Source organism: Rattus norvegicus, chromosome 8 (assembly GCF_036323735.1).
Source record: "Rattus norvegicus strain BN/NHsdMcwi chromosome 8, GRCr8, whole genome shotgun sequence".
Lineage (NCBI taxonomy): Eukaryota > Metazoa > Chordata > Mammalia > Rodentia > Muridae > Rattus > Rattus norvegicus.
In genome coordinates, this window is record NC_086026.1 from 110,119,442 (window position 1) to 110,145,545 (window position 26,104).

The 26,104-nt window shown below is 38.2% G+C and overlaps 1 protein-coding gene across 6 annotated transcripts in view; it reads left to right on the forward strand.

The window, feature by feature from the left end:
- Positions 1 to 26,104, forward strand: part of Stag1 (STAG1 cohesin complex component) — a 385,686-nt gene that overhangs the window by 61,461 nt on the left and 298,121 nt on the right. For all 6 annotated transcript variants that reach the window (XM_006243631.3, XM_039081553.2, XM_039081554.2 and 3 more), the window contains one exon: positions 24,642 to 24,743. In XM_006243631.3, the coding sequence (XP_006243693.1) occupies positions 24,715 to 24,743 (29 nt within the window). In that variant the 5' untranslated portion in view covers positions 24,642 to 24,714. The remainder of the gene's footprint in view (positions 1 to 24,641; positions 24,744 to 26,104) is intronic.

The following is a 26,104-nucleotide window of genomic DNA, read 5'->3' on the forward strand; positions in this document are numbered from 1 at the left end:
GTATTTCCTAGTACAGTCATTTTGGACATCACTATTTCCATGAATTTTTATGTTTTCAAAGTTAGTGAGCTTAGTACTGGGTTCTGCTAGAGAAATAAATAGTTCAGACTTGATCAGAAGCATGATTGCCTTAGGCAGCTGGCAGACATGGAGCTCCAGAGAGTTGAGTTGAAACCATGGTTGTTTTGTGAAATTTATACATACTTCTTATATAACTTCTCCACTGAGTTTCAAAACCCATTGGCATTCTGGGACAATGCCCTTTTTTTTTTTTTTTTTTTTTTTCCCTTTTCTTTTTTTCCGGAGCTGGGGACTGAACCCAAGGCCTTGCTAGGCAAGCCCTCTACCACTGCGCTAAATCCCCAACCCCCAATGCCCATTTTTTATTGGGAGAATATCACAGTGATGTGATCCTTGTCTAAAGTCCCTCTCCAGTTTTCTCCTGATTGTAGAGCATATTTAATAGTAATACACAGCTACCATTGCAGCTTCATATTGTTGCAGTAGCTTGTCTTGACTTAAGCTATACTGGGTTAATGTTGGTTCGTTATGCCTTTTAGAACTGTGGGTGGAAGCAATAAATTCAGTTTATTACTGGTTAACTTTGAATTACTTAGTAAAGTTGAAATAGTTCAATAAATTTTTTTTCTAAACCTAGGAGTCATGCCAAGGAGATGACTCAGCAAGTAAAGGTCCTTGCCATGCAAACCTGGTAACTTGACTTCTGGTTCTGGAACTTAGGGTAGAATGACTGAACTGACCTCCCAAATCGTCTTTGTCCTCCACACTTGCACATGGCAAGTGTGTGAACAGCAGGCATTCTATGTAAAATAAAAGTAATTAAAACCAATAAAAGCACTAAGGTTTGCCTAATAGTTTCAAAAGTAGTAGGTCTGAGAAGTACCCATGCTGTTCTTTTAACATACAACTTTGTTGTTCAAGTAAGCCACTGCTTTCCTTCTGTTGTAAAGAATATCCTGGCTCTTACTCCCTTTTGCCCCCTCTTGCTCTTTGTTCTTCGCTGCTCTTGCCATCTTCCCTATCCCCATCCCCTACTCGTGCCCATGGCCGGCCTTTCCTCTTTTCTTCTACTCTTCTCTCATTAAACATCTCCATGTGGGGAAAAAAAAATTCTGCTTTGGTCATTAAACTTACATGTCCTTCAAGTCTCAGCCTAAATGTTATTTCTTTGGAAAAAGAGGCTATCCTTTTAAATTACCTTATCACCCAGCAATAAAATTATTTCATTTATAACTTTATTGTTTACTCCCAAGAATGAGAAGAAATTTGCAAAACTAAGACTATTTTCTATTTATATATTTAGTATTTTCTTTTTAAGCACTAATTTTAAAATACACATGGGGTAACACTCATCACTCACTATTTCTTATGATTTTAAGTAAGTGCTACAGGAATATTATTGCAAAAACATTTGTTGAAGTCTTAACTTTCACCCCTTTAAGTGTGACTTGATTTAGAAACACAAAATTTGCAGTTAAACTCAATTAACATAAAGTTATAGAACATTACTCCCAAATCTCTGTAATTGCTGACCTTTTATGAACCAAAAACAGTGGTACCATGTGAATACATAGGTGCCCTTTTCAATGAGTTTCTCTCTCTCTCTCTTCCCTCCCTCCCTCCCTCCCTCTCCCTCCCACGCTCTCTCTGTCACATGTCACATGTGTGAGGATGTCTTCAGAGACCAGAAGGTGTTGGATCCTTCCTTTTGCAGCTGGTGTCATAAATGGTTGTGAGCTGCCCAAGATTGGTACTGGGACCCAAAAACCAAGGTGTTGGTCCAGCTCTGTATTTTTTTTTTTTCATTTGGTAGTAATTGTTTATACACTTTTGAAGTAAATTCTTTATGAAAATTTAGGACTATATGTGATTACTTAATTTTGATGAGGGCTATACTGCATTTTTATGAGTGACGGTATATATGTATGCACATGCATGCTTTTGTTTGTCTTGGTACATGCGTGTGTGTGCCCTGGTTGATGATGTCAAGAATCAACTTCCATGGCTCCTTCACTTTATACACAGCTCTCATGGTAATGGCCAGCCTTCCTAGTCAGCTGGCTCTGTTTAAAACTTTCAACTGGAATTCCAGGCATGCTATCATTTAAACACCAGGCATTTATGGAAGGTTCTAGGGATCCAAATTAGTACTTGTGCTTAAACTCTAAGCTATATCAGTCAACCCTGAGGGCTGTTACAAACAATTCTTCTCATATTTACCCTCTCTTTCTCAGAATCTCTATAAGAGCAGATAGCTCTTTTACTTGAAGAACATAATGGAATATTTTCATATTTTCCATGTATAATCGTAATATTTGATGGTAGGCCTTCTTAATTAGACTGATAAATTGCCAAACAGTTTTGATATTGAGTAGGTAGATCTGTTAGTAACATAATTAAGAGGATGTGTTATTTCCTACCCCCAACTCCCATCACAGTCTCTGGAGACATTTAGTGGTGGTTTTAGAACATTTAAAAACCACAGCAAAGGGGTTGGGGATTTAGCTCAGTGGTAGAGCGCTTGCCTAGCAAGCGCATGGCCCTGGGTTCGGTCCCCAGCTCCGAAAAAAAAAAAAAAAAAACCACAGCAAAATATTTTTAATAAAGTGTAGGAAAACATTCTTGCAATTTTGATGAGCAAACCTCTCAGTTTTTGTTTGCAAACATTTTTAATATATACCATATAGGGTATTTTAGTGTAAAAGAAGTTAATATCTTGGGGTTTTATTTTTATTTGTTAGAGCTTTAAAAAGCTGTTGATTTTTTTCATTGATCTTTAATTTAGAACAGTTTATGCAATCATTTATTTCTTTTCTTCTCTTGTTATTTTATTGTATATTTTCTTTATTTACATTTCAAATGTTATTCCCTTTCCCGGTTTTCCATCCAGAAACTTCTTATCCCATCCCCCCTTCTCTTCCTATGAGGGTTCTGGGATACCCTCCCACCCACTCTCTCCTGGCTCCTGGCCCTGGCCTTCCCCTACACTGGGACATCGAGCCTTCACAGGACCAAGGGCCTCTACTTCCATTATTGCCAGGCAAGGACATCCTCTGCTACATAGGAGGCTGGAGCCATAGGTCCCTCCATGTGTACTCTTTGGTTGGTGGTTTAGTCTCTGGGAGCTCTGGGTGATCTGGTTAGTTGCTATTGTTCTTCCTATGGGTATGCAAATGCCTTCAGCTTCTTCAGTTCTATCTCTAACTCCTCCAGTGGGGACCCCGTTCTCAGTCCAATGGTTGACTGCAAACATTCCACCTCTGTAGTTGTCAGAGTCTGGCAGAACCTCTCAGGAGATAGCTATATCATACTTCTGTCAGCATGCACTTCTTGGCATCCACAGTAGTTTCTGGGTTTGGTGACTATATGGAATGAATCCTCTTGTGTGGCAGTTTCTGGATGGTCTTTCCTTCAGTCTCTGCTCCATACTTTGTCACTGTATTTCCTCCTGTTAGTATTTTGTTCTCCTGTTTAAGAAGGAATGAAGAATCCATACTTGGATTCATGTGGTCTGTGGATTGTAGTTTGGGTAATCCGAGCTTTTGGGCTAATATCCACTTATCAGTGAGTGTATACCATGGGTGTTATTTTGTGATTGGGTAACCTCACTCAGGATATTTTCTAGTTCATCCATTTCCCTAAGAATTTCATGAAGTCAATTTTTTTTAAATAAGTTCACAAATATATGTTTACATGTATTTCCATTAAGAATAATTATCTAACTAGACATTTATTATCTGTCACTAGTGCCACAATTTTTATTATTTTATTTTTTATTAATCATTCCATTGATTTACATCTCAAATTATATCCCATTTCCCGATTACCCCTTCACCCATTCCCCCATTCCATATCTGCCCTCCATTCTCCCCTTTCCCTCTATGAGAACCATGGATCCCTCCAGATACACTCCTTGGTTGGTGGTCTAGACTCTGGAAGAACTGGGTGCTCAGGCCAGCCTATATTGTTCTTCCAATGGGGTTGTGATCCCACTCTGCTCCTCCAGCCCTTCTGCCTTTTTCATAGAGAGTCTAAAACTATTATTTTTGGGAAGAAGTTAGCAATGAACTTTTAAATAGATAATTCCAGCCATGAAGTCAATTTTTTAATAGCCGAGTAATACTACATTTTCTGTATCTATCCCTCTGTTGAAGGACATCTGAGTTCTTTCCAGTTTCTGGTTATTATAAATAAGGCTGTGCCCATGTTATATGTTGGAGCATCTTTTGGATATGCACAGGAGTGGTACAGTTGGGTCCTCAGGTAGTACTATGTTCAAATTTCTGAGGAACCACCAGACTGATTTCCAGAGTGGTTGTACCAGTTTGCAATCCTACCAACAATGGAGAAGTGTTCCTCTTTCTCCACATCTTTGCCAATATCTGTCACCTGAGTTTTTGATCTTAGCCATTCTGACTGGTGGGAGATGGAATCACAGGGTTGTTTTGATTTGCATTTCCCTGATGACTAAGGATATTGAACATTTCTTTAGGTGCTTCATAGCCTTTTGATATTCTTCAGTTGAGAATTCTTTGTTTAACTCTATGCCTTGTTTTTTAATAGGGTTATTTGATTCTCTGGAGTCTTAACCTCTTGGGTTCTTTGTATATATTGGATATTAGCCTTCTATTGGATGTACGATTGGTAGATCTTTTCCCAATCTGTGGATAGCTGTGTTTTGTCCTATTACAATGTCCTTTGCCTGAGGTCCCATTTGTCTATTGTTGATCTTGGAGCATAAGCCATTGGTATCTGTTCAGGAAAATTTCCTCTGTGCTCATGTGTTTGAAGCTCTTCCCCACTTTCTCTTCTATTAGTTTCAGTGTATCTTGTTTTATGTGGAGGTCCTTGATCCACTTGGACTTGAACTTTGTACAAGGAGATAAGAATGGATCGATTTGCATTCTTCTACATGCTGACTACCACTTGAACCAGCAACGTTTGTTGAAAATGCTCTTTTTTCCACTGGATGGTTTTAGCTCCTTTGTCAAAGATCAAGTGACCATAGGTGTGTGGGTTCATTTCTGGATCTTCAGTTCTATTCCACTCATCTACTTGCCTGTCTCTGTACCAGTACCATACAGGGTTTTGTTTTTTTATTTTTTTGTTTTGTTTTGTTTTTTTTGTTTGTTTGTTTTTTTTAAATCACTATTGCTCTGTAATACAGATTGAGGTTAGGGATGGTGATTCCCCCAGAAGTTCTTACATTGTTGAGAATTGTTTTAGCTATCCTGGGTTTTTTGTTATTCCAAATGAATTTTCAAATTGCTCTTTATAACTCTATGAAGAATTGAGTTGGAATTTTGAGGGAGATTTCATTGAACCTGTAGATTGCTTTTGACAAGATGAACATTTTTACTATATTAATCCTGCCAATTCTGCCATGAGCATGGGAGGTCTTTCCATCTTCTGAGATCTTTTTTCAATTTCTTCCTTCAGAGATTGAAGTTCTTGTCATACAGATCTTTCACTTGCTTGGTTAAGAGAAACACCAAGGTATTTTATATTATTTGTGGCTATTGTGAAGGGTGTCATTTCCCTAATTTCTTTTTCAGCCTCTTTATCATTTGAGTAGAGGAAGGCTACTGATTTGTTTGAGTTAATTTTATATATAGCCACTTTGCTGAAGTTGTTTTTCAGCTGTAGGAGTTCTCTGGTGGAATTTTTGGGGTCACTTAAGTATTATCAGATCATCTGCAAATAGTGATATTTTGACTTCTTCCTTTCCAATTTGTATCCCTTTGACTTTCTTTTGTTGTCTGATTCCTCTGGCTAGAACGTCAAGTACTATATTGAATAGGTAGGGAGAGAGTGGGCAGCCTTGTCTTGTCCCTGAATTTGTTCTTCTTATTGTGTCCTAGATTTCCAGGATGTTTTGGGTTAGGAGCTTTTTGTGTTTTGCATTTTCTTGTACTGTTGTGTCGCTGGTTTCTATGGTATCCTCTGCCCCTGAGATTCTCTCTACTATCTCTTGTATTCTGTTAGTGATGCTCGCATCTGTGACTCTTGATCTCGTTCCTAGGTTTTTTATCTCCAGGGTTGTCTCCCTTTGTGATTTCTTTATTGTTTCTATTTCCATTTTTAGATCCTGGATGGTTTTACTCAGTTTCTTCACCTGTTTGGTTGTCTTTTCAATAATTCTTTAAGGAATTTTATGTGTTCTCTTTAAGGGCTTCTACCTATTAACCTGTTATCTCCTGTAGTTCTTTAAGGGAGTTATTTATGTCTTTCTTAAAATCCTCTATCATCATCATAAGCTGTGATTTTTTTTTTTTAATAGAACCTTGCTTTTCCAGTGTGATGGGGTATCCAGGACTTGCTGTAGTGGGAGAAGTGGATTCTGATGATGCCAAGTAGCATTGGTTTTTGTTGCATATGTTGTTGTGCTTGCCTCTCGCCATGTGGTTATATCTAGTGTTACCTGCCCTTGCTGTTTCTGACTGCAGTCTGTCTCTACTGTGATCCTTGTTGTGTCAGAGCTCCAGTAAGTCCAGGAGTCTCTGGGATCCTGTGATTCTGGGATCCTGTGATTCTCAGATCCTGTGATTCTCGGATCCTGCGTGTGTCAGAGCTCCTGGGAGTCAAGCTTTCTTTGGGCATTGCAGTGGTGGTTGGGGGTCCAGAGCCCTGGGTTTGCTCAGGGCACATATGCAAGCTGGAAGGAAGCCGTGCCTCTGGCTGTCTGGCAGTTTGTGTTTCTATGGTTCCTCTGGGGCTCCCACTTATGCTGGGTGTTGGGACAGATGTGATCTTGAGTGTGTCAGAGCTCTAGTGCTCCTGGTTGTGTTTAATCTCCTTGGAGTCGAGATTCCTATATGATCCTGTGATACTGTGATCTTGTGATCCTCTGATACTGGGTGTTTCAGAACACCTTGTAGTTGGGCTTCCTCCTGGTGTCCTAGGAGTGGATGCAGAGGTAGAGCCCCAGGTCTGTTCTGGGTGCAGGATCAATCTGGAAGGAACCCATGCCACTGGCCAGGCGGGATTCCTGCGACCCTGGATCCCAGGGGTCCCAGTTTCTCTGGGTGTTGGGGCAGTTGTTGTAGCCTCCTCAACTCTGATCCTGATTGTGTTAAAGCACCTGGGAGTTGGACTTCTCAGGGTATTGTGGGAATAGGTGGGGCGCCAGTGCCCAAGGTCTGCTCAGGGCACTGGTTCAGACTGGAAGGAACCTGTGCCACTGGCTGGGTGGGATTCCTGCATCTCTGGATCCTTGGGGACACAGTTACTCTGGGTGTTAGGCCAGATGTTGTGGCCTCCTCACCTGCAGTCATTTATTTCTGTTCAGCTAGTTGTATACTTCTTTTTTTTTTTTTTTAACAAGTGGATTGCTTCTAATTTTTTTTTTTTTTTATTAACTTGAGTATTTCTTATATACATTTCAAGTGTTATTCCCTTTCCCGGTTTCCGGACAAACATCACCCTCCCCCCTCCCCTTCCTTATGGGTGTTCCCCTCCCAAACCTCCCCCCATTGCCACCCTCCCCGCATAGTCTAGTTCACTGGGGGTTCAGTCTTAGCAGGACCCAGGGCTTCCCCTTCCACTGGTGCTCTTACTAGGATATTCATTGCTACCTATGGGGACCGAGTCCAGGGTCAGTCCATGTATAGTCTTTAGGTAGTGGCTTAGTCCCTGGAAGCTCTGGTTGCTTGACATTGTTGTACTTTTGGGGTCTCGAGCACCTTCAAGCTCTTCCAGTTCTTTCTCTGATTCCTTCAACGGGGGACCTATTCTCAGTTCAGTGGTTTGCTGCTGGCATTCGCCTCTGTCTTTGCTGTATTCTGGCTGTGTCTCTCAGGAGCGATCTACATCCGGCTCCTGTCGGTCTGCACTTCTTTGCTTCATCCATCTTGTCTAATAGGGTGGCTGTATATGTATGGGCCACCTGTGGGGCAGGCTCTGAATGGGTGTTCCTTCAGTCTCTGTTTTAATCTTTGCCTCTCCCTTCCCTGCCAAGGGTATTCTTTTTCCTCATTTAAAGAAGGAGTGAAGCATTCACATTTTGATCATCCGTCTTGAGTTTCCTTTGTTCTAGGGATCTAGGGTAATTCAAGCATTTGGGCTAATAGCCACTTATCAATGAGTGCATACCATGTATGTCTTTCTGTGAGTGGGTTAGCTCACTCAGGATGATATTTTCCAGTTCCAACCATTTGCCTATGAATTTCATAAACTCGTTGTTTTTGATAGCTGAGTAATATTCCATTGTGTAGATGTACCACATTTTCTGTATCCATTCCTCTGTTGAAGGGCATCTGGGTTCTTTCCAGTTTCTGGCTATTATAAATAAGGCTGCGATGAACATAGTGGAGCACGTGTCTCTTTTATATGTTGAGGCATCTTTTGGGTATATGCCCAAGAGAGGTATGGCTGGATCCTCAGGCAGTTCAATGTCCAATTTTCTGAGGAACCTCCAGACTGATTTCCAGAATGGTTTTACCAGTCTGCAATCCCACCAACAATGGAGGAGTGTTCCTCTTTCTCCACATCCTCGCCAGCATCTGCTGTCACCTGAGTTTTTGATCTTAGCCATTCTCACTGGTGTGAGGTGAAATCTCAGGGTTGTTTTGATTTGCATTTCCCTTATGACTAAAGATGTTGAACATTTCTTTAGGTGTTTCTCAGCCATTCGGCATTCCTCAGCTGTGAATTCTTTGTTTAGCTCTGAACCCCATTTTTTAATAGGGTTATTTGTTTCCCTGCGGTCTAACTTCTTGAGTTCTTTGTATATTTTGGATATAAGGCCTCTATCTGTTGTAGGATTGGTAAAGATCTTTTCCCAATCTGTTGGTTGCCGTTTTGTCCTAACCACAGTGTCCTTTGCCTTACAGAAGCTTTGCAGTTTTATGAGATCCCATTTGTCGATTCTTGATCTTAGAGCATAAGCCATTGGTGTTTTGTTCAGGAAATTTTTTCCAGTGCCCATGTGTTCCAGATGCTTCCCTAGTTTTTCTTCTATTAGTTTGAGTGTGTCTGGTTTGATGTGGAGGTCCTTGATCCACTTGGACTTAAGCTTTGTACAGGGTGATAAGCATGGATCGATCTGCATTCTTCTACATGTTGCCCTCCAGTTGAACCAGCACCATTTGCTGAAAATGCTATCTTTTTTCCATTGGATGGTTTTGGCTCCTTTGTCAAAAATCAAGTGACCATAGGTGTGTGGGTTCATTTCTGGGTCTTCAATTCTATTCCATTGGTCTATCTGTCTGTCTCTGTACCAATACCATGCAGTTTTTATCACTATTGCTCTGTAATACTGCTTGAGTTCAGGGATAGTGATTCCCCCTGAAGTCCTCTTATTGTTGAGGATAGCTTTAGCTATCCTGGGTTTTTTGTTATTCCAGATGAATTTGCAAATTGTTCTGTCTAACTCTTTGAAGAATTGGATTGGTATTTTGATGGGGATTGCATTGAATCTGTAGATTGCTTTTGGTAAAATGGCCATTTTTACTATATTAATCCTGCCAATCCATGAGCATGGGAGATCTTTCCATCTTCTGAGGTCTTCTTCAATTTCTTTCCTCAGTGTCTTGAAGTTCTTATTGTACAGATCTTTTACTTGCTTGGTTAAAGTCACACCGAGGTACTTTATATTATTTGGGTCTATTATGAAGGGTGTCGTTTCCCTAATTTCTTTCTCGGCTTGTTTCTCTTTTGTATAGAGGAAGGCAACTGATTTATTTGAGTTAATTTTATACCCAGCCACTTTGCTGAAGTTGTTTATCAGCTTTAGTAGTTCTGTGGTGGAACTTTTGGGATCACTTAAATATACTATCATGTCGTCTGCAAATAGTGATATTTTGACCTCTTCTTTTCCGATCTGTATCCCCTTGATCTCCTTTTGTTGTCTGATTGCTCTGGCTAGAACTTCAAGAACTATATTGAATAAGTAGGGAGAGAGTGGGCAGCCTTGTCTAGTCCCTGATTTTAGTGGGATTGCTTCAAGTTTCTCTCCATTTAGTTTAATGTTAGCAACTGGTTTGCTGTATATGGCTTTTACTATGTTTAGGTATGGGCCTTGAATACCTATTCTTTCCAGGACTTTTATCATGAAGGGGTGTTGAATTTTGTCAAATGCTTTCTCAGCATCTAATGAAATGATCATGTGGTTCTGTTCTTTCAGTTTGTTTATATGATGGATCACGTTGATGGTTTTCCTTATATTAAACCATCCCTGCATGCCTGGGATGAAGCCTACTTGATCATGGTGGATGATTGTTTTGATGTGCTCTTGAATTCGGTTTGCCAGAATTTTATTGAGTATTTTTGCGTCGATATTCATAAGGGAAATTGGTCTGAAGTTCTCTTTCTTTGTTGGGTCTTTGTGTGGTTTAGGTATAAGAGTAATTGTGGCTTCATAGAAGGAATTCGGTAGGGCTCCATCTGTTTCAATTTTGTGGAATAGTTTGGATAATATTGGTATGAGGTCTTCTATGAAGGTTTGATAGAATTCTGCACTAAACCCGTCTGGACCTGGGCTCTTTTTGGTTGGGAGACCTTTAATGACTGCTTCTATTTCCTTAGGAGTTATGGGGTTGTTTAACTGGTTTATCTGTTCCTGATTTAACTTCGATACCTGGTATCTGTCTAGGAAATTGTCCATTTCCTGAAGATTTTCAAGTTTTGTTGAATATAGGTTTTTGTAGTAAGATCTGATGATTTTTTGAATTTCCTCTGAATCTGTAGTTATGTCTCCCTGTTCATTTCTGATTTTGTTAATTTGGACGCACTCTCTGTGTCCTCTCGTTAGTCTGGCTAAGGGTTTATCTATCTTGTTGATTTTCTCAAAGAACCAACTTTTGGTTCTGTTGATTCTTTCTATGGTCCTTTTTGTTTCTACTTGGTTGATTTCAGCTCTGAGTTTGATTATTTCCTGCCTTCTACTCCTCCTGGGTGTATTTGCTTCTTTTTGTTCTAGAGCTTTTAGGTGTGCTGTCAAGCTGCTGACATATGCTCTTTCCTGTTTCTTTCTGCAGGCACTCAGCGCTATGAGTTTTCCTCTTAGCACAGCTTTCATTGTGTCCCATAAGTTTGGGTATGTTGTACCTTCATTTTCATTAAATTCTAAAAAGTTTTTAATTTCTTTCTTTATTTCTTCCTTGACCAGGTTATCATTGAGTAGAGCATTGTTCAATTTCCACGTATATGTGGGCATTCTTCCCTTATTGTTATTGAAGACCAGTTTTAGGCCGTGGTGGTCCGATAGCACGCATGGGATTATTTCTATCTTTCTGTACCTGTTGAGGCCCGTTTTTTGACCAATTATATGGTCAATTTTGGAGAAAGTACCATGAGGAGCTGAGAAGAAGGTATATCCTTTTGCTTTAGGATAGAATGTTCTATAAATATCTGTTAAGTCCATTTGGCTCATGACTTCTCTTAGTCTGTCTACATCTCTGTTTAATTTCTGTTTCCATGATCTGTCCATTGATGAGAGTGGGGTGTTGAAATCTCCCACTATTATTGTGTGAGGTGCAATGTGTGTTTTGAGATTTAGTAAGGTTTCTTTTACATATGTAGGTGCCCTTGTATTTGGGGCCTAGATATTTAGGATTGAGACTTCATCTTGGTGGATTTTTCCTTTGATGAATATGAAGTGTCCTTCCTTATCTTTTTTGATGACTTTTAGTTGAAAATTGATTTTATTTGATATTAGAATGGCTACTCCAGCTTTCTTCTTCTGACCATTTGCTTGGAAAATTGTTTTCCAGCCTTTCACTCTGAGGTAATGTCTGTCTTTGTCTCTGAGGTGTGTTTCCTGTAGGCAGCAGAATGCAGGGTCCTCGTTGCGTATCCAGTTTGTTAATCTATGTCTTTTTATTGGGGAGTTGAGGCCATTGATATTGAGAGATATTAAGGAATAGTGATTATTGCTTCCCGTTATATTCATATTTGGAAGTGAGGTTATGATTGTGTGCTTTCATTCTCTTTGTTTTGTTGCCAAGATGATTAGTTTCTTGCTTCTAGGGTATAGCTTGCCTCCTTATGTTGGGCTTTACCCTTTATTATCCTTTGTAGTGCTGGATTTGTAGAAAGATATTGTGTAAATTTGGTTTTGTCATGGAATATCTTGGTTTCTCCATCTATGTTAATTGAGAGTTTTGCAGGATACAGTAACCTGGGCTGGCATTTGTGTTCTCTTAGGGTCTGTATGACATCTGTCCAGAATCTTCTGGCCTTCATAGTTTCTGGCGAAAAGTCTGGTGTGATTCTGATAGGTCTCCCTTTATATGTTATTTGACCTTTTTCCCTTACTGCTTTTAATATTCTTTCTTTATTTTGTGCGTTTGGTGTTTTGACAATTATGTGACGGGAGGTGTTTCTTTTCTGGTCCAATCTATTTGGAGTTCTGTAGGCTTCTTGTATGCCTATGGGTATCTCTTTTTTTAGGTTAGGGAAGTTTTCTTCTATGATTTTGTTGAAGATATTTACTGGTCCTTTGAGCTGGGAGTCTTCACTCTCTTCTATACCTATTATCCTTAGGTTTGATCTTCTCATTGAGTCCTGGATTTCCTGTATGTTTTGGACCAGTAGCTTTTTCCGCTTTACATTATCTTTGACAGTTGAGTCAATGATTTCTATGGAATCTTCTGCTCCCGAGATTCTCTCTTCCATCTCTTGAATTCTGTTGGTGAAGCTTGTATCTACAGCTCCTTGTCTTTTCTTTTGATTTTCTATGTCCAGGGTTGTTTCCATGTGTTCTTTCTTGATTGCTTCTATTTCCATTTTTAATTCCTTCAACTGTTTGATTGTGTTTTCCTGGAATTCTTTCAGGGATTTTTGCGATTCCTCTCTGTAGGCTTCTACTTGTTCTCTAAGGGAGTTCTTTATGTTTTTCTTGAAGTCCTCCAGCATCATGATCAAATATGATTTTGAAACTAGGTCTTGCTTTTCTGGTGTGTTTGGATATTCCGTGTTTGCTTTGGTGGGAGAATTGGGCTCCGATGATGCCATGTAGTCTTGGTTTCTGTTGCTTGGGTTCCTGTGCTTGCCTCTCGCCATCAGATTATCTCTAGTGTTACTTTGTTCTGCTATTTCTGACTGTGGCTAGACTGTCCTATAACCTGTGTGTCAGGAGTGCTGTAGACCTGTTTTCCTGTTTTCTTTCAGCCAGTTATGGGGACAGAGTGTTCTGCTTTCGGGCGTGTAGTTTTTCCTCTCTACAGGTCTTCAGCTGTTCCTGTGGGCCTGTGTCTTGAGTTCACCAGGCAGGTTTCTTGCAGGGGAAAAATTGGTCCTACCTGTGGTTCCAAGGCTCAAGTTTGCTCGTGGGGTACTGCCTAAGTCCTCTCTGCTGTGGCAGCAACCGGGAAGATCTGTGCTGCTCCTTCCGGGAGCCTCCGTGCACCAGGGTTTCAGATGACGTTTGGTGTTTTCCTCTGGTGCCTGGATGTGCACAGAGTGCAGTCTCTTCTGGTTTCCCAGGCGTGTCCGCCTCTCTGAAGGTTCAGCTCTCCCTCCCACGGGATTTGGGTGCAGAGAACTGTTTATCCGGTCTGTTTCCTTCAGGTTCCGGCAGTGTCTCAGGCGCAGGGGTCCTGCCGCTCCCGGGCCCTCCCCTACGGGAACCCAGAGGCCTTATACAGTTGCCTCTTGGGCCAGGGATGTGGGCAGGGGTGGGCAGTGTTGGTGGTCTCCTCCGCTCTGCAGCCTCCGGAGTGCCCACCTGATCAGGCGGTGGGGTCTCTCTTCCATGGGGTTTGGGAGCAGAGAGCTGCTGCGGTCCGGGATCCGCCGGTGTGGGACTTCCGATAAACACAGGAAGTGCCCGGCCTTAGAGGAATTTTGCCTCTGTGTGTCCTGAGTTCACCAGGCAGGTTTCTTGCAAGGGAAAAGTTGGTCCTACCTGCAGTTCCAAGGCTCAAGTTTGCTCGTGGGGTACTGCCTAAGTCCTCTCCGCTGTGGCAGCAACCGGGAAGATCTGCGCCGCTCTTTCCAGGAGCCTCCGTGCACCAGGGTTCCAGATGACGTTTGGTGTTTTCCTCTGGCGCCTGGATGTGCACAGAGTGCAGTCTCTTCTGGTTTCCCAGGCGTGTCCGCCTCTCTGAAGGTTCAGTTCTCCCTCCCTCGGGATTTGGGTGCAGAGAACTGTTTATCCGGTCTGTTTCCTTCAGGTTCCGGCAGTGTCTCAGGCGCAGGGGTCCTGCCGCTCCCGGGCCCTCCCCTACGGGAACCCAGAGGCCTTATACAGTTGCCTCTTGGGCCAGGGATGTGGGCAGGGGTGGGCAGTGTTGGTGGTCTCCTCCGCTCTGCAGCCTCAGGAGTGCCCACCTGATCAGGCGGTGAGGTCTCTCTCCCACGGGGTTTGGGAGGAGAGAGCTGCTGCGGTCCGGGATCCTCTGGTGTGGGACTTCCGGTAAACACAGGAAGTGGTTGTATACTTCTAAACATCAGCTCTTGACATAGATAAGTTTTGTAAGCTTTATATGAAAATACATTTATTTAAACTTAAACCTCAAATTTTATATTTAAAAATAAGATAATGAATGCCTATTTATAATATTATCTTTTTTTTTTTTTTTTTTTTTTGGTTCTTTTTTTCGGAGCTGGGGACCGAACCCAGGGCCTTGCGCTTCCTAGGTAAGCGCTCTACCACTGAGCTAAATCCCCAGCCCCAATATTATCTTAATTTCTAAGATATTTGAATGAATTTTTTTTCACTTTATCACAGATCCAGGTATTACCTTCCTGTAGACATTAGAGTTTTGTTGTTAGGCTACTTTGGTGTTTATTTTGTATATATCATGACAAATTTTTCTCTTGCCTCTACTCTCATTTATCCTCTTCTTCCACTTAGTAGAAGTCAAATATATCATTTTGAATTTGACATTTGATTTCAGTGCTTTATCAGGTTTTGATTGCCTCGTTAGTGCTTTTTGCCATTTCTCTAGTTTTAGATAATATAGCTATCCCAAGTGTCAAAGTTTAGATTCATCAGACATAATTCATCTTGGTCAACAGGTAGGGTTGAAGGCCACAGTCTCATTTTTTTTCCCCCTTCGCCTCCCCTCCCCTCCCCTCCCCTTACCTCCTCTCCCTTTTTCTTCTTTTCTCTTCTTTTTTCTTCTTTCCTTACATCCTGTTCTCCTTTCTTTCTCTCCCTTCTTGCCTACCTCCCTTCCTCGATATGCAGCCCTGGCTATCCTGGAATTCTTTATGTACCCCAGGCTGGTGTCAAATTCTGCTCCAAGTGCTTAGATTAAAGATTTATCCCACTATGCCCAGCTTAAATGATAATTTAAAAAATATTTTATATGCACAAGTGTTTTGTCTGTATATATGTCTGTGTACCACATGCATTCCTGGTGCCCATAGAAGACAGAAGATGATATCTGATTCTTTGACTAAAGTTATAGACAGTTATGAGTTACTGTAAGGTGCTGGGAAATTAATTTGGGTCCTTTGGAAAAATAGCTAGTACTTTTAACTGCTGATTCATCTCTTCAGGTCCTAAGACAAATTTTATAATGGTTACATAGCTAGCTGTACTCATGGGAAGGTGGTTTGCATCTATAGTATCATTAAAAAAAACCCTCTCAATTACCAATTAACCAATTTTCTCTCTTTTATTAGTTAATTCTAGTATCCTAATGTTATATCCTAAGTTGCATGATAAATTTAATTTATATTACTAGATATGTGTCTTCCTTGGATCAAACCTAGGGCCTTGTTTATAGAGAGTGTTTTCACATTCTATCTCATTCATTGTCATTTATCTTTAACTTTGCTTATTATAAAGCCTCTTTCTAGGTGTTAGGTACAAAATTATAATTTTTTGGCATAGAATGGTCTCCCTAAAGATTCATATACATTCTTAGTTAGAACCATGAAGAAATCCCTAAAACCTTGTGCAAATTTTTGTAAACCTAAAGTTAGGCGAAATACAAGTCCATCAGCATATGTGTGCGTGTGTGTGTAATTAAATAGGAATGGAATGAATTTTGTGACAGTTAATTTTTTGTAAAATAAAAAAATACTGTAAACAAAAACTCATGGAAAAGTGTTATAGGATGTATGAACAAGCCAGTATGAAACCTTGTGTGAGATTTAATGCAGCTTATATTTGAGTGAGGCTAGATCTTTTCATTAACTCCTAGTATAGTGCCGTCCGTGTAGATTTTAATAGTTACATTTTTTTTTTCCTGTGATGAAACAAAACACCATGATCAATAGCATCTTATGAAGAATGTATCTTGGCTTATGGTTTCAGAGGGAAAATAGTTGATCATTGCAGAGAGAAACCATGACATCTACTGACAGGCATAGCAACAGGAGCAGAAAGCTGAATTAACACTTCTTCAAATAGAAAAACAAAATCAAGAGAGTGAATTCGAATGTGGGAAGGGGCTGTTAATCCTTAAAGCCAGTCTCTGGTGACATATTTCCTACTGGCAGACTCTACTTCCTAAAGGTTCCATGACCTCCTCATATGGCACCACCAATTGAGAACTGATAACTGAATGTTCAAATATGTGAAACTATGGGCGACATGTCTCAGAAAACCACCATGGGCCTTAAAGAGTATGTGTACATACTGGAAAGGCAGATTGGTTGAGGTGGCGGTGGGATGGTTGGACAAATATACTGTTAAAATTCTTAAGAGCAGAATAATGGCAGGAAGTCAGTAATAGCTGAGAAGGTAGGAGAATGTTTTTGGTGCCATGTATTTGGTGATGAAGTCTAAGAAAATGTTAGAATGTTGAATGTAAAGGAAAAATGCAGCTGAAGTATGACTTCCTACGTACACTATGGTAAGACTGTGTGCAAGCATCTTTTTGGATAAGAACTTGAGCAGCTGTCTTGGAGATGCAGTTTCAGAGATAAAGCTCTGGGAAATATCTTTTAGACACACATTGTTTGTTTTCATTTTTGTTTATTATAACATTCTTGGGTCATGGTATTGTGTGTGCATATAGAGTCTCGTGTGGAGAATTTTCTAAAGTTTCTTTTTCCATTTTGTTATATCTCTGTGTCAAAACAGCCCTTGTTTATGCTCTGTGAAAACCCTACTTATTTTTTGTCATGGTTTTAGCTAGTCACAATCAATGAGAAAGAATCTTTCAAGTGTTCTTTATTTCAAAGTGTACTTTCCTTCCACACAAATGCATACATACTTTTATGGGGTATGATGTTTTTATGCATATATTATCAAATCAGTAATTAACATACCTATCACCTCAAGCATTTTATTTTTATTATGGTGATAACATTCAAAATCATTCAAGATGTTTTAAAATGTTCCATACGGGGCTGGAGAGATGGCTCAGTGGTTAAGAGCACTGACTGTCTTCCAGAGGTCCTGAGTTCAATTCTCAGCAACCACATAGTGGCTCACAACCATCTGTAATGGGATCTGGTGCCTTCTTCTAGTGTGTCTGAAGACAGCTACAGTATACATAATAAATAAATAAATCTTAAAAAAAAGTTCCATACATTACTGTTAACTATAGCTACCCTACCATTCATGGTGTATGCATATCACATTTTCTATATTGATGCTTCTATTTATAGACAATTAGGTCAACTGAGTTTTGATTATCTTTTTTGGCATACTGAATTTTTTTCCCTCTTGGATATATACTCAATGGGATGGCTAGACTATAGCAGTTTGGTTATTCTGCTATGTCTGTATTCTATTGTTTTCCACTACTATACTAATTTATAGCTGTACTGTAGTCTTTCTCACATCCTTGCCAGCATGTGTTCCTTTTATCTTTTTTTTGATTGCTAGTATCATTAAAATGAGCTGTGGTAGTTTTGATTCACATTTCTTTCATGAGTAGCACAGCTATTTTACTCAGATATTTAAGAAGTTTTATTTATGATGATTATAACAGTGATTAAGATAGAAAAAATTACCTGCCCGTTGGAAGTTAATTATTTTATTATCAAAGAAACAATACATTTTGTGAAAAAAAGATGCATTTTATAAATCCTTGCAAAGATCTAAAAACAACTGCTGTTTTAACTGTCATTTTCTACCATTAATCAGTTAAAAAAAATCCTTCACTCCTTCCTTCCCTTTCTCCCTCTCTCCCTCCCTTCCTCTCTTTATTGTTTTGTGAGACAGTGTTTCTTATATGTATCCTTGGCTGTCCTGGAACTTACTATGTAGGCCAGGCTGGCATAGAATTCAGAGATCCACCTGTCTTTTTCTCCCAAGTGTTGGGACTAAAAGCATGCACCACCACCACTACTACCACCTGACTCCTTTTTTAAAGAAGAAAAAAATTATCCACATTAAATATACTGAAACTTCATTAATTTAATATGATCTCTCTAACTTCTTTGCATTTATTAAGCACTGCTTCCTGAGTACATAAAGATTGGTGGGTTTTGTACTGTTTCCTATGTCTTTACAATGTTAAGTAATGTGAATTTTTAATTTGGGAGACAAAAACTAAAACTGTTTTGTTTTAAATTGACTGTATCTAATTACCAGGCTAAAGACATTGCAAGAAAACATTTTATACCTTGATGATGATTCAGTTAGTCATGGATCATCCAAAAACAGGATTTACAAATAAAAAATAAAATAACTTTATATTTGTACTTACCCATTGAGCCATCTTATTGATAAATCATTAAGGGATCCCCACACCCTTTCTTAATTCTTTCAGGATTCTCCATGATTTCTGTTGGTTTGTTTGATTATATCTCTGAGCATTTATTCCACAGTGCGTTCATTGATGTTTAGATTTGGAAGTTTACATTTCTGTTTTTATTGCCAGTTGGAATTTTTCTGTCATAATGTCTTCGCTTTTCTTCTTTTTAGTGTCTTCTTGGAGATGTTTGGAATGTTTGTTTTATGTATACAATTTCTGAGATTCTTTAAGAATGATTTTTTTTTAGTGAAAATGGCTCACTCAATTTTTAAAAATTATATCTTATGATGGTTTTTGTTAAAATTGGGCATCTTAAATATTTAATTCTGTGAATTACCCCAGTCTCACATTTTGATGATGATGGCTCTTGAGGGTTATACATGTTACTTTTCTTAAACTATCTTTTAAGAGATTATCTTATAGGTGGTCAGATGTAATTCTGATTAACAAATAAGTAATATGACCTGTTTCACTGAAGAACTGAAACCAAAATGGAAAAAGGGGTTTGTTTATAGATTGGTTTATTAGCTAAGATATTCATTATTTCAGTATCCTGTTCACTTGCAGGTCTGTCTGCTTTTATCTTCACAGTTTTTTCCATTCATAAAACTTTTATTCCACTTACATGAAGTTTAATATATCCTTAACAATGATGCTTGGATTGTTCATGAAAATTTCATAAGATATTAAAACAAAGCTAGCTGTCATCCCAAGTTATTTTCCTGTTAACTATTTTCACAGTTAGACCCGTATTAAAAAGAAAAAAAAAATCACAAAAGAAAAAACAAAACAAAAACTTAAAAAAAAAGTTAAATACATGGAATTTTGTTTACCACTGCGATTGATACGCATGGAGCCGGGAACACCGAGCAACTCATTTTTACTGCATCTTTACATTTACATTTGTTCTTAGATTGCCTAAGACATTTAAATACAAATAAAATGTGTAGCAAAAATAATGAAAGCAAACAGCAGGTAACTTTACAGATTTTAAACTCTTCACATTTTATTAGAACAAACTTCAGCAGTTTTTGAAAGATGCAAGTTTATTCTTTCTTTGACATTAAGCAGGCTCCCAGCTCTGAGCAGGCCTATGTAGATAATAATTCTTGAATCTTTATCTCTAAGCTTGCCTCTTTGGTTTTCTGCTGGTCATTTCGTAGACTAGGGCTCTTGAACTTTTTTCAGTTGTCTTTTTGTCTAAGGAAATTTATTGGTATGTAAGATAGGCATACAAAACCAGATTTATTTGTTGATAATAAATTATAAAGAAATATATTAAATTTTTGTTATACATTTAAATAGAAATACCAAACTTACCTACTGTGAGGGCCTTTATTTATTTTTACATGACAAATTAAATCTTAGGTGAAATTCTGATTTAGAGACCAAAGCATCTTTTCTGTTCTTAGAGTTAATGGATATTTCATTTTTATAATTATCAATGCTGAGCACTCATCTCACAGGAATAGCAGGATGTCGAGGGCCATTTAAATAAAGTCGGAAGTTCTGCTTTAATTTAAAGCCAAAATTGTAGTACTGATTTTAAAAATAAAATTCAAATCAGCAGTTCAAAAAGCAGTTTTTCAAATTCAGAAATCATTCAGGCTGAAGATACACTGATTTGATACTTAACCTTAGGAATGATAGTAGTGAAAGATTAAATGTCTGCTTTCTATAACTAAAACATGTTTTTGTAAGAGTAGAAAATGCTATGTGTACAGTTAAAAAAAAGTTCATAACAGTTATAGTCTGGAGTCTGAGCCAAAGTGTTTCAGATAGTGCTTCTTAGCATCTCTTGTCTCAGTGGTAGTGCATTACAAAGTATTCATGTTTTATGTTTTTAACCCAGGCTAAATTAACCTTGTACAATGCAACGTGGGCAAGTGCTGTCAGAAAATACCTCAGATTTATTGCGTATTTGATTTTGAATTAAGTTTTGCTCTTTGAATATTCAGAAAGTTTTAACTGTTACCAATTCTTTTTTCATAATCCTATATTTAGTTATGTGACTATCAGGTGGATTATGAACCACAGTTTAAGAAGTCAGGTCATAGACTACTTCTAGTTCCCTGTAGGTATTTCTTATACATATACATTCTTTCAACAGGTATCAGCTACCATTTTGGAGACCAAGGGTCTTGTGTTTTTTTCCCTTATACTTGCAGCTATACCAAGAAATGGTTCTGCTATTCCCATTGACTTTCTATTTGGGAAATCAGGAATGATAGGCAGGGTAAGCAAAATGATGTGGTGTTAGTTTGTTTGGTTGTTATTGTTTTTAGTGTTTTTAAATTTAGAAGTTTTTTATTCTTTGTTAGGTACTCTTTATTGTGTTTTTTAGATTGAAGATTTTTGTAAGAGTTGGCTTTTTTTGGGGGGGGGGGCAGGGTTGTTCAATTTTGCTAACTAACCAAATAATTACCTTATAGGGAGACCTGATCTTTTTTTTCTTTTTCGATGGTCACCGTTCTGCTACTTCCTGTGTTGTTTGTTACTCTCCTATTCTTGTCGATTTAGTATATAAATCAGAGTTGTCTTATTTTTTGACAGCATTTAAAAATGTTTTATTGTTTTCAGGTGTATATAGTTTTTCCATCAAGAAATCTGTTGTAATTTTTATCTCCTTGTTTGATGTGTTGTGTACATTAAGATTTCTTTTTACCTGCAAATAGTGATATTTTGACTTCTTCCTTTCCGATTTGTATCCCTTTGATCTCCTTTTGTTTAATTTCTTTAGCTAGGACTTCCAATACTATAATGAATAAGTAGGAGAGAGTGGGCAGCCTTGTCTAGTCCCTGATTTTAGTGGGATTGCTTCAAGTTTATCTCCATTTAGTTTGATGTTGGTTATTGGTTTACTGTATATTGCTTTTAGTATGTTTAGGTATGGGCCTTGAATTCCTGATCTGTCCAAGACATTTATCATAAATCGGCGTTGGATTTTGTCAAATGCTTTCTTAGTATCTATGGAGATGATGATCATGTGGGTTTTTTTTTTTTCTTGGAGTTTGTTTATATAGTGGATTACATTGACGGATTTTCTTATATTGAACCATCCTGTATCCCTGGGATGAAGCCTACTTGATTGTGATGGATGATTGTTTTGATGTGTTCTTGGAATTCAAGAATTTTATTGCATATTTTTGCACGGATGTTCAGAAGCGAAATTGGTCTGAAGTTCTCTTTTTTTGTGGGGTCTTTGTGTGGTTTAGGTATAAGCATAATTGTGGCTTCATAGAAGGAATTGGGTAGTGTTCCCTTTGTTTCTATTTTGTGGAATGGTTTGAAGAGTATTGGTATTAGGTCTTCTTTGAAGGTCTGATAGAATTCTGCACTAAACCCATCTGGTCCTGAGCTTTTTTTGGTTTGGAGACTTTTTTTTTTTTTTTTTTAGATTTATTTATTTTATTCATAGATGGTTGTGAGCCACCATGTGGTTGCTGGGAATTGAACTCAGGACCTCTGGAAGAGCAGTTGGTGCTCTTAACCACTGAGCCATCTCTCCAGCCCGGTTTGGAGACTTTTAATGACTTGTTTCTATTTGTATGGTTTATCTGATCCTGATCTAACTTTGGTACATGGTATCTGTCTAGAAAATTGTCCATTTCATATAGATTTTCCAGTTTGTTGAATATAGGCTTTTGTAGTAGCATCTGATGATGTTTTGAATTTCCCCAGTTTCTGTTGTTATGTCTCCTTTTTCATTTCTTATTTTGTTAATTTGGATATTTTCTCTGTGCCCTCTGGTTAGTCTGGTTAAAGGTTTATCTATTTTGTTGATTTTTCTCAAAGAACCAGCTCCTGGTTTTTTGTTGGTTCTTTGTATAGTTCTTTTTGTTTCTCTACTTGGTTGATTTCAGCCCTGAGTTTGATTATTTCCTGCTGTCTACTCCTCTTGGGTGTATTTGCTTCTTTTTGTTCTAGAACTTTCAGTTGTACTGTCAAGCTGCTAGTGTATGCTCTTTCCAGTTTCCTTTTGGAGGCACTCAGAGCTATGAGTTTTCCTTTTAGCACTGCTTTCATTGTGTCCCCTAAGTTTTGGTATGTTGTGCCTTCATTTTCATTAAATCCTAAAAAGTCTTTAATTTCTTTCTTTAATTCCTTGACCACGTTATTGAGTAGAGTGTTCTTCAACTTCCATGTGTATGTAAGCTTTCTGTTGTTTTTGTTGTTATTGAATACCAGCCTTAGTCCTTGGTGATTGATATTAGTCCAAAAGCTCAGAATACCCAAGATACAATTCACAGATTACATGATTCTCAAGAAGAAAGAAAAAAGTGTGGATAATTCAGTACTTCTTAGAAGGAGGAACACAATGCTCACAGGAAGGAATATGGAGACTGAAGGAAAGGCCATCCAGAGACTGCCACACATGGCAATGGGGATCTATCCCACGTGCAATCACCAAACCCAGTCACTATTGGGGATGCAAAGAAGTGCATGCTGACAGGAGTGTGATATAGCTGTCTACTGAGAGACTCTGCCAGAGCCTGACATACAGAGGTGGATGCTGGCAGCCAACCATTGGACTGAGAATCGGGTCCTCAATGGAGGAGTTAGAGAAAGGACTGAAGTAACTGAGGGTGTTTGTAACTTCATAGGACGAACAATAATATCAACCAATCAGACACCCCAGAGCTCCCAGGGACTAAACCATCAACCAAAGGCACACATGGAGTGACCCATGGCTCCAGCTGTATATGTAACAAAGATGGTCTTTTGAAGGCTTGGCGCTCCAGTGTATTGGAGAATGCCAAGGCGGGGAGGTGGGAGGGAGTTGGTGGGTGGGTGAGCATCCTCATGGAGGCAAAGCGGGGTGGGGGGGATGAGGAATTTCTGGAGGGGAAACCAGGAAAGAGGATAACATTTGAAATGTAAATAAGAAAATATCCAATAAAAAAAGATTTCTCCTTATCTGTAGTTAGCTTTTAAAGCAAATTTTATACTTTGGAATATTCTGCTTGGAAGTTTTTTGGTTTTTACATTTTGTAAAGCTATCAGCAGAGTGGTGGTGACCCACACCTTTAATTGTAGCACTTGGGAGTCAGAGGCAGATGGATCTTTGTGAGTTTAAGGCCAGCCTGGTGTATAGTGTGTGTTCCAGGACAGCCAAGTCTATATAGTGTCTCAAAAACCAGAACAAAGAAAAAAATAATTATTTAAAATTTTTTCTTTTGCGTTACCTTTTAGTATTTCCTTGTCTTTGTCTGGGGACTTCAGCTTTAGGTGTATTTTTCGGTTTGGTTTTGTATCATGGTTTCTTATGTCCACTCTATCCTGGTTTTAGTCCTGTGTATTTTCTTGTTTTAATTTTTTAAAAATGTTTCCTGTTTTCAGAGCAGTTTTTAGGTTTACAATGAATTTGTGGGGAAAGTACAGGAATCTAACATTTGGTACCTCATGCCCTTTTTGGTCGCCTCAGAGTCGTATGCTTCTTAGAACTCTTGACCCTGTTGTATTGACATTTGCTGTTACCATCGAAACTCTGTTCCTCGTTATGTAGATACCATGTATCATACAGATTTTGACAAATGTACAATGATATTTATCTCCTGTTTAGAAGTGTTTTACTGCATTAATATTCGTCTGTGTTCTGCTTGGTGATTCTATCTGCACTCTAACTTCTAACAATCACTCATTGCCGTAGTTTTACCTTTTCAAGAATGTTATATCATCAGGGTTATGCAATATGTAGCCTTTTCAGATAGCTCTTTTTATTTAAAGGTTCTTCATATAATTTTATGGCTTTGCTGGAGAAATTGTTTTCTACATCAAATAATATTTGGAAACTGAAGCTTTCTTATCTACTCACCTTCCAAAGGACTTCTTAGTTGCTCCCAAGTTTGATCAGTTATGAATAAAAGCATAATAATATCTTTGTCTAACCTTTTTTGTAAATGTAGGATTTTAACTATTTTGGATAAATATCAAATAATGTGATCATAGGTGCGATGGATTGATAATTCTTGATGTATTTATTTTATTTAAAAATGATTTTTTTTTAATTAACAGGTGTGGCTTTGAGGTTGTGTAACAAGTTTGAATTATCCAGAACTTTCTGTACTGTGGCATAGTCTCTCCCGCAATGATTACTTCAGAGTTACCAGTGTTACAGTAAGTATTATAATTTTCTTTATCTTCTAGAGAATACTGTAAACACAGTATTACATGGTTCTGATGAGATATATCATATATATATTATGTTATTGAGACAGTGTATTTGAAATCTTAAGTATTAGGGTATGGGATTACTCTGCCTTTGCTATTGAAATGTCAGGATGTTTTCTGATACTGAACAAGTCAGATAGTAATGTTCTTATATTAGGAGTCAGCCATTCATAACACTGATTTGTCATAAATTACAGTAGAGCTATACTTATTTTCTACTCACTGTTTCCAGTTTCTTTGTTCTATGTTATGTTAGTAACTATATTGTTTGGAAAGTCTGAGATGGTCAGTCTTGCTATTGAAAACATTTATTAAACTTTGTCTTGTATCGAATTTATTGTTTTAAGTTCTCCCACTAAGATTCCTTCTATTACATTAAAATTATGATTTCTGGTTTCTAAAAAATCTCAGGGAATACCAGATGGGGTGTGTGTGTGTGTGTGTGTGTGTGTGTGTGTGTGTGTGTGTGTGTGTGAGATATATTATTAGATTTGTTGGTTTGTTGGGCAGACTTTGAGTTGGGCATCATTTTAGAATTTCTAGACAGTGTCACAGTCATATAACAGCAGATATTATTTTTTTATAATTTGCATCAAGCTGTAAATTGAGGATCCATGTATTTTGCTCTCATGTGATAATGATAATTTAGCTATGATAAAAGGATTGATTATCCATTTAAGTAGTTACTTCTTTGATTATAGTTCAGTTCCAAATGTCTTTTCCAGGAGATAGCCTTCTGGTTGCTCTCTTAGAAGCTTTAAAACACAAAGCGTTCCATGTGCCTTTACTTGGTTGATAGATCAGTAATACTTTTTTATAAGGATTTTGAAATGTAGATGATAAAATTTAAGTATTGTCTATATACTTGCTCCATTGCTCTTTACCCTTTACTTTAGGCATACTATTCAGTGTGGAGGTCCCTGCATAGTATTTTCTGTCTTTACTTTGTTCTTAGGAACTCTTGTTTCTCATCCAACTATCTGTTTATGCTTTATATTAGATAAATGTCTGCAAGAACTTCATTGTGTCTTTATAGTTAGGATAGGTCTCTCTCTGTTTTCTTAAATTTACATTCTTTTTCTCCTACCATTGTATTTCACATAATGTTCATAATCACTTTGAAAGCAATAAGCTTTTTTGTCATATTGTTGTATGCTTTGCTTGTAGTATACATAGCTCCTTAGACAGCCCCCCCCACATTAATTACTCCAAAAATTTGAAGCAGACTTATTTGAGCTATATTTGTATTTAAAGAAAATGTAGTGTTAATATTTAGTATTAAATATTGTTGTTTGTAGCAAAAAGTA